The sequence below is a fragment of the Dicentrarchus labrax genome, unplaced genomic scaffold, assembly GCF_905237075.1.
Source record: "Dicentrarchus labrax unplaced genomic scaffold, dlabrax2021, whole genome shotgun sequence".
Classification (NCBI taxonomy): domain Eukaryota; kingdom Metazoa; phylum Chordata; class Actinopteri; family Moronidae; genus Dicentrarchus; species Dicentrarchus labrax.
In genome coordinates this window covers 11,546,394-11,560,788 of record NW_026136716.1, presented here as the reverse complement: position 1 = coordinate 11,560,788, position 14,395 = coordinate 11,546,394, and the positions used below count along the sequence as shown (strand labels likewise).

The 14,395-nt window shown below is 41.0% G+C and overlaps 1 protein-coding gene across 2 annotated transcripts in view; it reads left to right on the top strand.

The window, feature by feature from the left end:
• LOC127378683 (rho GTPase-activating protein 6) overlaps window positions 1–14,395 on the top strand; it is an 81,830-nt gene that overhangs the window by 54,516 nt on the left and 12,919 nt on the right. For both annotated transcript variants that reach the window (XM_051427816.1, XM_051427818.1), the window contains exons 2-4: window positions 6,966–7,125; window positions 10,904–10,975; window positions 14,067–14,215. In XM_051427816.1, the coding sequence (XP_051283776.1) occupies window positions 6,966–7,125; window positions 10,904–10,975; window positions 14,067–14,215 (381 nt within the window). The remainder of the gene's footprint in view (window positions 1–6,965; window positions 7,126–10,903; window positions 10,976–14,066; window positions 14,216–14,395) is intronic.

The following is a 14,395-nucleotide window of genomic DNA, read 5'->3' as shown; positions in this document are numbered from 1 at the left end:
TATAGGCCTACCGTGTATATTTTTAAGTTTTCTTACACCCCCTAAAAATCAAGAACAATGCCTTGCGAACCACCTTGAAGCTCTGGCGACCCATGGAGGGGGTCCCGACCCCAGGTTGGGAAACACTGGTCTAAATCACTGCAAATCTCCTTTTCTTTGCATTGGAATGGGTGGTATGAATTTTACAACCATAACAAGTTGTTTTCTTCACGTAATACTCCATCTGCATGACCTCCCATACTGGACGATGATAACCTCACATTTTACAACCACTGATAAGCCTGATACCGTTGAATTACTTTCACATTGGCTTATGTAACTTTTGTGTGTGGATAACAGGGATCCATAATAATTCGGTGGTTATTTTCCCCCTCTGGCAGCATCAGGGACAACCCAAAACAGGTGGAGAGGCCTATTAATCATTTGTGTGTGACAGATACATGTTCAAACTTGCACACACACACATGCACACACACACCAACAGCACTGGCTGACAAGCGACGGTGGTCAGTAATTACAAGCAGATGTGAACCTTGAGGAGGTTTCAGGTCAGCGAAAGCAATCTATTACATGCATGCATGAAGCCAACCTGTAAAAGACAAAAAAGGAAGAAAAAAAAAATTCTTGTGCATTCCTCTGGATCAGTGTTGTGGCACAGAAACTCTGCTCAAGGGTCATTTAAAGGCAGCCGCAACACAAAAGGGAAAGAAAACAAACCAGAAGTACACTGTGAAGACTTTTGGAATCTTACTTTAGTCACCGTTAAGTGACTGATACCTTCGCAGAATATCACTACACAGGAAATGAACAGAGGTAACATGTTGCATTGATTGGAGTAAACTATTCATCTTAGTAGAAAATACCTCTTTGTAAAATACTAAGAACCTGGAACCTATTGTCTGTCATCTGATTTAGCCCCTGGGGGCAACAGCCAAATTTAGGGCTTCTGATGTAGCCAGCAGATATCCAGGCCAAGGCTTCCTCTTCTGTGTGCTGGTTAATGTTTAGGTTTGTGCCTCCAGGAAGTTGCGATGTTGCGATCGTGACAGTCAATGCAAATTCTGTTCGACCGATTCTGTCCAATCGCTGCAACTTTTCTGCAAATGGCTGCAACCTTTCTGCAAATTTGAACAATCTTTGTAGTTTTCCCAAACTGCTAGCAATTTTATCCTCAATGGAACAAGTTGTCTTAGACTTTTAATGAAATATACCCCAAAAAAATCTCAGTTTTGGTGCAACATGCATTGCAATTTTTTGTGCAAAGTTTCTGTGGAATAGCCTGCAAAATCCTGAAGGGACTGGTTGACATGAGAATGGAGCTGGTTCGGATTTTTGTTACATTTTGGGTAAAACAAATATCTTCATATAAGAAAAAGCTAATAAAAAGCTAAATCGTGGTCAAACGGACTGTTAACCTGCTTGCAACTAAAGCCCACTCAAACGTGATTGGTCAATACTATTCTGGCTATTCTGGTCAATCCATATACAGTTTCTTCATTGATGTCATTGTAAAATTTGGTGTTCCAGCTTTTAGTTCCATTGATTTTGTCATTAGCTACAGACAATATTATTAGAATCAGAGCATCCATGGTGTGTACTGTTGCCTTACACTGTAAGGATTAGGCGATACATACTTTAAGCCTTACAGTATGTATCACCTAATCCTTCACTTTCACCTAACCACAGAAATGGATTGCTGTGTTAGAAAAGCTGTATATCAGAAAAATAAAAACAAGGCTCACTGCTTTGAGTCTTGGCACTTTTTTACATACAGGCTTTCTTTAAGATCAAAACTCATTGGAGTCTTGCAGGATTTTCACCCTGTTCATTTCTCAAGCCAGTGGATTAAAGGCTTTATAACAGATTGTTTTTTTTCATGATAAGAGGATTTGCTTCATTGTCTCTATTTACTGTTGTACAGGGTTATATTCCCAACAGCACTTAAAGGGAGTGTGTGTATGCATGTGTTCTTTGAGGAGTGGGAATTGTTTCCTGCTCTATCTTGCATGTCGCACATAAATACTGCGTACGCACATACACTCACCGTCATACAGTCACGTGTATGACCAAATACAGACCGGTAATAACACAGTTTTGTCAATGCGTTGTCATGGCACTCCAGGCCAGTGGTCTCACTGATGTCTGCCTATATGGAATATTGAGCGGGAAAGGAGTAGCTGTGTTGTTTATTACTGGCTACCTTATAGTATGGTGCTGTCAATAAGTCATCAAGCACAATAATGATCCAGAGAGGACAATCAAATGGCATAAAGACTTTTTTTTTCTATAGAAAAACATATATATGTGCTACATGCAAGGACTTCAAAATTCCAAATCATCCAAAGAGGCTTTCCGTCCACACAGTAATTTTATTCACCTTGAAATCGGAATGCTTTGCACAGCAACAAGTGTCCCACAGCCTGTGTGTGTGTATCTGTGTGTTTCAGGTGCGTTACCATAGCAATATTTCTCTCACTTCCCGTCCCTTTTTTGATTTTCTGTGTATGTGTTGCCACGGAAACTGGCATATTCTTTTTGCCCGTGGCTTTTTGCGCCGTTTGTCCCTTTGTCAGAAATAGAACAGAAACCACATGCTGCAGCGCACTGCATGTCAAAAGGGCATTAGTCATCTAACTGTATGGTGCCAGTCCAGTCAGCAAAGTCATTAATCTTTCCAGTGTAACATCTGTCAGATGTGAACACAAAGCAACAGCAACGACAACAAAACAAATGTTGAATCCCATGCTTAACAGAAGCTTTGGAGTAATAGATTTACATAACATTTTATATACATTCCATGCACTGGTGACACTTCACTATTTAGCATTTATGAACAGCATGTAAACATTTAATATTGGAATATGAATTTTATTGGAAATAAAATTGGATGTATTTAAACAGATGATGAGTAACAATATGGGAAATATAAAATGTATATTCATAAAAGAAGTTATAATTGTTGGCCAATTCTGTACATTATATAGCTTACCTTACAATGTTATGCACTTAAATCACTCTTTGCATTCTTTTACTCCTTGTGTCCAATCCTTTTCTTTCCTCCTTTTTCTTGCAAAACATATTCACCATTTACACTGACTCATTTCTGCTAATGCAAAATTGGATTAAGTGCAGCAAACTGGCAGAAAATATCATTTGTTAAACTTTGGATTATCTGATTATGATCTGTGCAGCCATTCCAGCAAACATCATCTGCTGGGGGTTTCGATAGTTCTAATACATACAGAGGAAAACAGATGATGGCAGTTGCGTAAAGGCTTAGCAACCGGCTATATTTTGGAGACAAACATTCAGAGTTAAAGGACTGTGACAGTAGCTGCATGGCAGATTTGTCTCTATACGGGCTATGCAAACAGTGTTACATCTCACTAAGCGTCCACGTCACACTGAGATCCACGATCGTGAATGTTCCAGAGGCATTCAGTGTCATGGTGCACTGCGGTGCAACGTAAGCGGTCTGCATGAGCAGTGAATGAATTTGGTCCAGTAACATGTGAACCAGTTCACCTGAATGGGCTCGGTAATGGAAATGTCATCCATGTGTGCTTTGTAGCTCATTAACTCTGATACAGCCAAACAGATTAACATTTACTATGGCATATAAAAGCAGCTGACCATCATTATCTCAAGAGTGAGAAAATTAGCTCTTGATCAGATGACTGTTACTAAATGTGAGCAGTAAGGATGCCTGGGGGAGGACGAAGAACAAACATTAATCTTTCTCTCTCAAAACGTTTTATCATGAACTCAAAATGACTTTTCACCGTGGCAATCAGCTTCTGTGTTTGTGTCTGCTGCTGTTAAGGCCAGGCTTGGATGTCTGACTAGGTAAACTTGGCCGTCGACTCTAAATGCTTGAAGGCCAAAATGGATCCCAAAGCAGCGTGTTTTTTTTTTTTTTTTTTTTTTGCTCCATTAAGTGGAGTGCTGATGTGGAAAAAGAGTTTATTTAAAGCTAAAATCTGTAGCTTTCCACACATCCTGCATCATGTTCCCCTTTCTTTTTTAGTTCTTTTCATCCATGTAAAGGCTTCTAAAACAATACTCACCCTCGTGTTTGAGCAGTTTTTTGTGTCTCTCCGTTTTGACAGAGGTTTCTTCTTCTTCTTCTTCAGTGCCATAGTTAGCACTGAGGACATTCTAGTCATGTGCTTTTTTGGGGGGAAATATGACTACTTTTATTTCCCTACAAGGATGTTATTACTGGCAGTGTGGAGAAGGTTTTAAAACAAGATTTAAATAATTTTTTAATAAAATAAAGAATAAAGGAACAACAAAACCAGAGATTGGGGATTTGGATATTCTTTTCAATCAGCTACCAAAAACACTGCTGACATTTTAATGTATGGAACTTTGACACGTGCAAAAGAGCTCTGCACAGAATTTATCTGCATTGTTAGCCAGAGAGCTATTACCCGGGGCAATGAGACTGAATTGTGGTGCATATAGACAACAAGCCCAACCGCAATAATTGTGCAGTCTTATCATCAAGCTGCACTCGACCATGCAGTGACATTTTAAGAAATGATTCTAAAGTTTTAGTGAAGAAATATATCAGAGATGACACAATAGTTGGAGATGGGCTGTGTCTTCCTGACCCCTTTACAGTATATAGACAACAAATGAAACATAACAATTAATACATACGTCATTTAACAAGAATCTTGGCTCTAGAATGTCTCGGTTTGTACATTTGTATTGGAGTCCCTGCAGGTCAGGCCAGGCTTTCAGCTCATTGTTGCCAGAGTCCAGCAGTGATACCAGGATTTAGTCTTCCCCCGTCGCTCTTCTGTCAGCATTCCACAGGTTCCATAGGTTGACACTTAAGAAGTGAAGCTCATCCATCCCCTTCAGAAACCCTGCTGGGCAGAACCAGCTCGGCCGAGGAGAGGCCTCTTATTTAACTTTTCCAACTGTTTGTCTTTTCTTTTGCAGCGCGTGTACGTGTATGTGTGTGTGTGTGTGTCTGTGCATGTGTTCGCCCCCCTCAAGCTGTGTGTGAGGTCAAGCGGGAGGGAGAAGGGTTTCCTCAGCCAGCGATAAGGAATGGCATACACAGACAAAAAAAACACACTCACAACAGCTGTGCTGGATAAAATGCTCTATTAAAGGGGGCAACATGCGACTTCTTTTTCACCGAACCTGTGACAGGCTCGTTTCACACACACACACACACACACACACACACACACACACACACACACACACACACACACACACACACATGCACACACTCAGGTGGCTCTCCAGGTTGCCTGTGTCCACATCTAGTTTTCCTCCCATGGCTGAATGATGGCTCTGTTGCTTCACTGCACTAAGTGGGGTCAAATAACAAGAGAGTTGTCAGCGGGAGGAATGACTTCGAGAAAATATTGTTGATAGAGGCCTAATCATGAAAAGCAAAGTTCTTGACATAAAGTCTTCACTTTGTCTCAGGGAAACCCATTCTTCTAGAAGACTCGAAGAGTAAACATCACTCAAGGGCCGACGTGATGAAATAAATTTTTTTCAAGATATAAACTGTGTTGTAAAATGGTTTCTCTCCACTTGCAGCAGAACAAAATCAAGATCATATAAACACAGACACATTAGAGTATACTTGTAAGCCCTCTGTCTGGATAAGGCATTAGATAAATTGCAGCCATGTCTCCTCTCCCCCCCTTTCTTAACCTCTCCCTCTTCCTGACCTCTTCTCTCAGTAGACACGGAGGAATGCATGACCAGAGATTCAGATGACTCAAATGCTCATCAAAGCCAGAGCGGCCTCTGGATTTCCAGCAATTCAATACAATTCACTTCAATTCAAGTCCACCTTGATCACAGATTAAACTAACGCTGCAAAGTTAACCTGTCTGTGGCTGAAGAGTGAGGGTGATGATGACTCAGACTGCTTTCTATATGCGATAGTAACCACATCTCCTCTGACACATATGCTATGCGTTCTTATTGCCAGTTTATGCGTGTGGAGGAGAGCATATTGCAAATCCATCAGCGCAATGACACTTCATGTCCTCACTTGCTCCTCAGAGAAAGACAGGACTTTTTCCTTCTGTTTATCTGCGTAGGGTATTTTACACATTAAGTTTGGCTTATGTCGTTAAAGTACATCATGCACATATGTTGTATTTTTCAGATGTTTCATAATTGTTCTTTCTGTTTTAGGATTGTAATTGTTGGTTGTACTAATGTAATCTACTCCCAAGCTCATCATCTATGAGAATCACATAAAAAAATACTTTTTTATTGCTCAAAGAATGCAGAGGCCAAGGGTTTACTCGGGTTTAGTCCAGGGAACCTTAATGTGCTATTGAAAATAAGGAAATTGGCCACAGTTTATTTTTACTTTTAAATTGAATGATTTCTGCCCTGATGAAAACCCTGTGAGTTTAAAACTGATCTGCACTTATAAAGCTTTTCGTGTGAATAAATAAAGGGTCTTAATACCTTTTCTTTTTCTACCTTTTCCTATAAATGTTTTCTTTTCATTCCAGAATCATAGACTGACTACAATACAATCAATAGTTTTATAATAATAATAAATAATTCTGGATCAAATGACTATGCGTATGAACCCTCATATGAACCCACTTTGAATTACCACCCGACTCTGCACTTCCCCTCCAGTTCTTTGGAACGTGCTTCTTTAAGCCCGCAACTTTTCTGTTTTGGTTGAGTCTCAGCGCTCTCATCAGTATCGTTTCCAGACACAGACAGCAGCACCAAGCATTGTTAGCGATTAGCTGGTGAACACATATCAATATTAGACTTATGACTTTAAATAAATGCTAATGCTGTACTGTATTTGCAGGATATGTAACATTAAGCCAACAACTGTTTCTGCTGTCCCCCAGTGGTCAAAAATCTGTTAATGCAGGATTAAGAAAATTTGCCGCTAACAGTGTTGTATGTTCTGATAGTCTTATTGTGTTAACTTTTGTCCACCTCAGGGGGATTTCACCTGGAGCGGCCTGTCGGGCCGGAGCGTGCGTCTGACGCCAGTTGCCATCCAGAGCCTGTCGGAGCTGGAGAGGGCCAGGCTGCAGGAAGTGGCCTACACCCGTTTACACCAGGACTATGATCTGGGATGTCAGATAACCATGCCAAAAGGTGGGAGTATGTGTGTTTTACGCATATTGGAGACCTGAGTTAAAGGGTTTTACATGATTTTTATGCTTGTTAGTTCCTGATGGACGGGATTTACTGCTTCAGCGTACTTCAGATAGCATCAGGCTTTCAAAACCCTGACATTTAAGTGACTGTTAACTGTGACAAAATACATCTGTGATTAACTCCGGAACTGTTATATGTCGCAAACACTTCTCATTTGATATTCTTAACCCAGGTTTGCTGTGTAAGCATGTGCAGCTACTTTCAAGTGTCCCATAAAGCAAATCCAGTGCTCGGTCCTCTGACCACATCCTCTTGTCATCCCTCAAGTGCATTTCAGGGAAGTCATGTATGGTCTATGTTTGGGGAAGTTGTGACAACACATGAATTTAGATGTAAACCATACTCCACATTGGGATCGGGTGCTTCCTGTTTGACGTGGTATCTGTTGACCCCTCTCCTCATAACGACACGCGACTCCCTTTCTGCTGCAGCTGAGGCTGGGCGCATTTACCCCCATGTACACTCACTATTAAAAAGTCCTAAATGTTCCAAAAGCAGGCTGTATTTGTCCTTGCAGCCCTATCTAAAAGCTAAACGACTGTATTTTAATCTTGTAAACCAAACTATTAAGTTAATAAGGGTTTAACAAAATTCGACAAATTAATCCAGATATAACAGAAATGGGCAGAGCATTGCACTAAAACTGGTGGTTTGTGTCCCACTGGGCCCGCCCATGCTAAAAATGTCTGCATGTGTCACTGTTTATAGATAGAAAAGAAAAATATACATAATCCCACTTGATTTAAAGCAAGCAAGTGGGCAAATTAATAACTTTCACAGATCAGATTGAATACTAATAGTGGAAAGTTATTCAAAAATGGGAATTATTTAAAGGAAATATCTAGTTTCATACAACTCGGTCCATTCTGAATCGATACCCCAGCAGCGATTTAGTGTTGGACCAGTAGTATTGGGAGCAGCAGAGACTGAATTATCCTGACTTTTAATCCCTAATAAACTCCAAAAAACGCCGACCAAGGTTGAGACAACCCGGATGACATCATCAGAGTTCTTTTCTCAGACAGAGAGAAAGTTCCCCCCAGAGCCACACAGGATATTATACAGCCATTGTCACATGTTGAGTCGAACTCTCCAGTATAAGCAGAATGAAATTCATGTAAGATTTCATTCTTTCATACTTATGTGGAAGAGAGAGCAAAGCCAAACAATAAAACTGTCCTTTGTAAACCTCCTTTGTAATGCATTAGACCGATTTTCTGGTTAAACCTTGACCTGCTGTTCTTGTGGTAGGTATGTGTGACCACGGTTTTCCTGTGCAGACATTTTGGGTGCGCTCACTTTCAGTTTTACCTTCAGCTAACATGATTTTATCACTGATGATTCCCACCCTGTAGCAGAGATATACTTTTTCTGCTTTCCTGTCCCAACCCCCCTTTGGGAACCACTTTCTTGCCCCACCAGACTTCATTATAGTGCTGTTCCTGTGTCTCCAGACCTCCAGACAATTACCTTTGGCTCAATATAATGTTATCATAATTGATAAACAGGATGGACAAAACTTCAAAAACAGACCCAAGTTGCTGTAAACCAGAACTTTACTTAAATGTTTTTAGAATAGGTCATCCCATGCTCACACAGATGCACATCATGCACAGCGTGCAGGATTGTTTCACTCCACTCCTATAGAGTGCAGTGGCCGCCATAGCAGCAGTATAGTGCAGCCAGTGGATTATCCAGGGCCTTGCATTCCAGCTGAAGGTTAAACCTCTCCCCACCATGATTTAATACGTACTTGTCTGTGTTGCTTATGAATTCCAGAGCCCCTAACGGCCGCCATGTGCTTGCTAGGGAAATATTTCAACTTGTGTGTAAGAGCGTGTGTGTGAGGGCTATTTCAGCACCGCTAATGTGGACTTTAAATCCCTGCCGTTTCTCATATTTATCCGAGTGCCGGGGGTCATGTTTCTTGAGTTTCTTCAACAACAAAAAAAAGATTAAAGAGAGGTAGAAGTGAGAGTGAGAGAAGGAGAGATGCGATGAGGGTGTGACGATACAGAGAAGAAGCAAAAGTTCATCAGACAGTTTCACAACTGGTTGGGAGTTGGACTGGGGAGGTTTGGAGGTTCGGGGGATTTCCGTACAGCTTTGGGAGCCATCTGTCAAAAATCCAAACCATTTCCTATCTCTGCTTCTCCCTCCTTACTCTCTCTCTCTCTCTCTCTCTCTCTCTCTCTCTCTCTCTGTCTCTCTCTCTCTCTCTCTCACTGCCCTCACTCTCCATCCCAACATCTGCTTTTTTCTCCCATGTCACACCCCAACCTCACTGTTTCCCACCTATTTTTCTCTAATACATGTTAAGATTTCACTTCTTGTCCTTCTGACTCCAAGCTGCACTTTTGCTGCAGTTGAAAGGACACGCAGGTTGCTCATATATCATTACAGCGGTAATAAATTGATTATTCAAACAGCAGCAATGTTGAACTTTTTCAGATTTGTCAGATGGTTGGACTCATGGGTAAACTGAACCTGCTGCCTGACGTAGCAGGCACCATTGAGCCTGTTGTGGAAGCTGGATAACATTTCCTAAGCCCCGACAGTGACATACTTGATACAGCAGAAGGGAACATCTGGGGGTTCAAACTGAGGTTGCTAAACCAGCACATCAAGGCAAAGACTCCGGTCCAAAATCTCAAATGATCGGGATGTGTAAAAGAGCGGGTTTTGGATACTAAAAAGCAAACAGCAGAGTCGCATTAAAAGGTTGCTGAGGTTTCAAGAACATCCTGGCCCCCGAGACTTACATGTGCCACGTTTTAGTCAGCAAATTCAGAAGTCATTCATCATGTTGACAGTGGCTTTCCTCCTTTCAGAGCACTCAAGTCCAAAACCTTGATGTGAAGCATTCACGTCCACACAAATGTCTTTTTTTAGAGCAACTGATGTGATTGCAATAACTCAAGTGCTGTTTGCATTTTTGCCCATTGGAGTACATCTTATTTGTCTAATTGTGTTATGCAAAGTACATTAGTAACCTTCCAAACCCTGTAGCCTAACATTGTGTTGCAAATTAGTCTGGAACCTCTCAGTTCATTTTCGAATTTACAAGGGGACCAAAATGCCTCTTTTCACAATTGGATAGACCTCATGCAATTGCAGATTCAAAAGAATGTGTACAGTCCTCCTGTCAAACTCACCCTATATTAGATAAACGGTTGCGATTGGCCCGACCAGATTCGGGTTGGGTGGAAATCTGTCTGTACGGGAGGGAGGCCAGAAGCATCCGCCAGAGCAAATAAAACATGAGCTCTGGTTCCCAGGCTGTAAGCCCTGTATATTGAGAGGAAATTTCTTTACATTGGTTGAAGTCATCTTTAATTCATCACGGCGATGCTAAAATGGTAAGATCCAAAATGTGTTTTTCATGCGCAACCAGACCAAGAAAGAATTTGGATTCCCATGTGTTGCACCGCAGTACAATATTTAACACTGAACACGTATTAGACAGTGTAGATAAGCAGTCTAAGGAATTTAATATGTTTTGATAGATATTTTTTCTGCTGACTAATGCTGGAGCTGACCCTGTCTGATGTTTCAGTTAAATGGATTTGAGTTCATAGACAGCTTTCCCCCTGCGGTTGATTTACGTCTGCATTCCTGACATAAGCTTATTAGATAATGAGCGAGATAAGATACAGCAGATATGGAAACCATTTGTTTCAGAAGATTTATTTTATTTTATTTTTTTCCCGCGCAGATGGACAGAAGAGGAAAAAGTCGCTGAGGAGGAAGTTGGACTCGCTTGCAAAAGAGAAGAGTAAAGACAAAGGTACGCCAAGTTCTTTTAACACACACACACACTCTCTCTCTCTCTCCCTTCTCTTTCAGCCTCTCTTTGTCACGACTCTTAACATCTCAGCTCTCCTGCCAGAGGACCAGTCTGTGGTCTCCGCCCCTCGGGCAGGTGAACAGCAAGGTTATGACAACACAGTTTCTGTTTACTGGGCTTTGACAGTTTATATTTAGCTTAAGTGAAGGGACTCCTTGTAAGGGGACTGGCTCTGAGAAGCAGCTACTCTGCTGCACTAAGCACAGCATATTTGGCAGAAAGAGAAAAGGATCTTAGTCAAAGGAGCCCAGTTACAGAGAAGGAGTAGGAGATAAAACGAGTCAGGCTTTTCTTGTCAAATTTGTGAGAGTGTGGGGGCTGATCCCACGTCTCGTTTACAATACACACACACACACGGGAATGTCAAAAATACACACACCAGTGCTGATTTTTGCTTAGCCTGCATCGTTTTCAAGTAAGTGACTAATACAGAATAGATGAGTAAGTAATGGTAATTGGCATTAATGTGATAGTCTGGGTTTAGAGGGATTTAGCAACTGCATTCTTGTGACTTCTGATGAGAACTTCATCATTCGAACTATCAGTGTTTTATGTGAATCACACCGATATACAGTATTTGTAATAAGATTTGTATGTCAGTTTCAGAATATCTCAAAAATGACATGATGCATTGCAAGTGTTACAGTACTGTATGTAACACTGTTTTAGGATACATTTTTGGGGAGCAGCTACTCCATCATGTAGGCTTTAAAACATGACTAAGCAACATTTTGAAAAAATCAAAAGGACACATTCTTTCTCTTACAAATAAAAACTTTAAGAACTGCTTAATTCAATGCACTCTCAGGGGTTTCGTTGCTACAACCTTATTTGGTCTGGTCCGACCAGTAGCTTATGGTGGCTAACTTTTGCTGACTTTATGACTCTTCTTTGTGCTTGTGCTACTGTGGCACTACATTGCAGCATTTACCAGTATTTTTATTACTGGTTGCTACAGTTGCTGCCGTTCAGGAAAGGTTACGGAGAATCAATAAAGCAATCGAGCTAAGCTATAGGGTGAAACAGTTCATAGGCATAAAAATCAGCCATGCATTCATGTGCAAGTAGGCAAAAATAGTATCCAAAAACCTAATTAACCTATGCATTTGCATTATTTATCATAATCAGTATTAAAACATGTGAGCATTGTTTGTTCATATTTTGGAGCAATACATTAATAAGTCAGCGCTATCAACTGTCTATATATATATTGGCAGGTTACGTCAGACAGAGAGAGTTTCATGATATATGCAACATTTATGTCAGGGTGGAGGTCAGAGTCTAAGTGGCTTTTCCTTCCACTACATGCTTTGCTCTACCCCTCCAGAGCAGATGGCTCAGACGTACCTGCAGTCTAACCTGCCAAACGGATTCTAGGTTTAATTTTCTCCCAGGGTTCCTGAATACCAGCCTTGCATTTCACTTTGAAGCAGGCTCAGCCTTTTCTCTGCAAGAGAGAAACAGAGAGAAAAGGAGAATGTTGCCTTCTTTGATGCAGCCTCAGTACTGTGAGCTGTTGTGAACAGACCTCAGTCAAACTGTATTTGCAAATAAGGTTTAATAGCTGTTATAATCTGCTTTGAGTGCCTTAAGGGTGACATTTTGCCTCAGATAGTATCAAGCAAGTTGTCAGTCAAAGCAACTATGTGCTAATTGGTCTCTTACATACTTTTTGGCACTTTCACTGTATTGTCCTGTGTGGTAAACTCCACCCATCTGGCACTTAAAAACACATTAAAACAAATGTTTTATGTTATTTATGACTTTCCTGAGGCTGTGGGAGACTTTCCTGCATGCACATTCAGCTTATATAAACACACTCCACGGTCATGAATAAGAAACAGCAAGAAACGGTGCTAAAAAAAATGACTTTTGTTCCTAAGGCCTGGAAAATGAAGATTTATGAAAATCTGACATGGCTTGATAAATGTGGTCTGGCCGTGGAAGCACTGTGAAGTGCTGTGCATTACGTTGGCAAAGCACTGTACATTATTCGATCCAGATTGTGTATATGTGCATGTGTGTGTGTGTGTGTGCGGGTTACATAAGTCCTGTTAACGCTGTGAGGCTGCAGAGCAAATTCGTTGTGTCACAGTGTTAGTGGTCATGTTGTTCACAAACCACAGCCCTCCACTTGTGGTTGTGGAATGCATTTTGCTTTCTCTCCCTCTGTTTTCCTTTGCCTCCCCCCCCCACCACACACACACACACACACACACACACACACACACACACACACACACACACACACACACACATATACTGAACAGCTGGACTGTTTTTTCTCAGCTGTTGGCTTAAGCTTTGGGATTCTGTATAATGGAATATATAGCCTGTGATGGCCCAGTATGACATAATTTCTCTCTGAAGTGAGCTCTGTGCATATCTTCAACAAGTCCTAAGCTAATTGCAATGGTTTGCGTCATCAGATTTGTGTATAAACTCAACTTAGAAAACGTCTCGTGCAACTTCTTGCCAAAGCAAACTCCACTCTGCCTCTCGTCATACTTTGCTGAAAATGGAACAAAGGAATAATATCTCACTAGATAACGTGCAAGCTGTTGCAAGCATATGTGTGAGTGCTGCGCAGCTTCTAAAACTGACCTACACAGAGAACATGACATTGCTTGTGGGTGAGCGGCATCAAAGTTATGTTATTTCGGGTCAAAGACACTACAATTAGTGGTCTGTCAAAGTCAGATCTATGCCAACTTTCTTTCTGTGATGTCTTATTTTGGAAAACAGATGTAGTACCGTAGTAGTGCTATAAGAGTTTTAACTGACATAAACATGTGCAGTGAGGCTTTTATTGCATGTAAAAGGCAAGCTCCAACAGACGTAATAAAGAGTTTCATTGGAGATGTGTTTGATGTTCCTGCTGAAAGTTCAAGAGCTATTTTTGGAAGTTCCTAATAGAGCTTTCTTTTCCTTTTTTCCTCTTGTGGTTAACTTTGTTGTTCATTTTTCATCTAAAATAAACTTTCATCCCCATCTTTTCCTTCCTTCTTTATCTCCCCCTTTTTCCCCCCAGAATGCATACCCCAGGCTTTCAGTATACCGCTCTCCCAAGTCATTGCTAACGACAGAACGCACAGGCAGCGTCAGGATGGCTATCGTCAGGACCCCCCACAGCGCGAGGAGCACAAGGACTCTTCTGACCTCGTCTCGTCCATTTTACAGGTCAGTTTATGTGTTTAAATATCTCTCTCTTTCAGTTGAGATAATTCTTTTTTTTAATGATTTCTTTAAGGACATGTCTGATATGTCTTTTTCTGCAAAAGGTATAATTTAAACATTAAAATCCTTAAAAAGGCGTTTTGTGTTCCTGCTGGACACAAGATGTCTCCTACTTCACTGTAA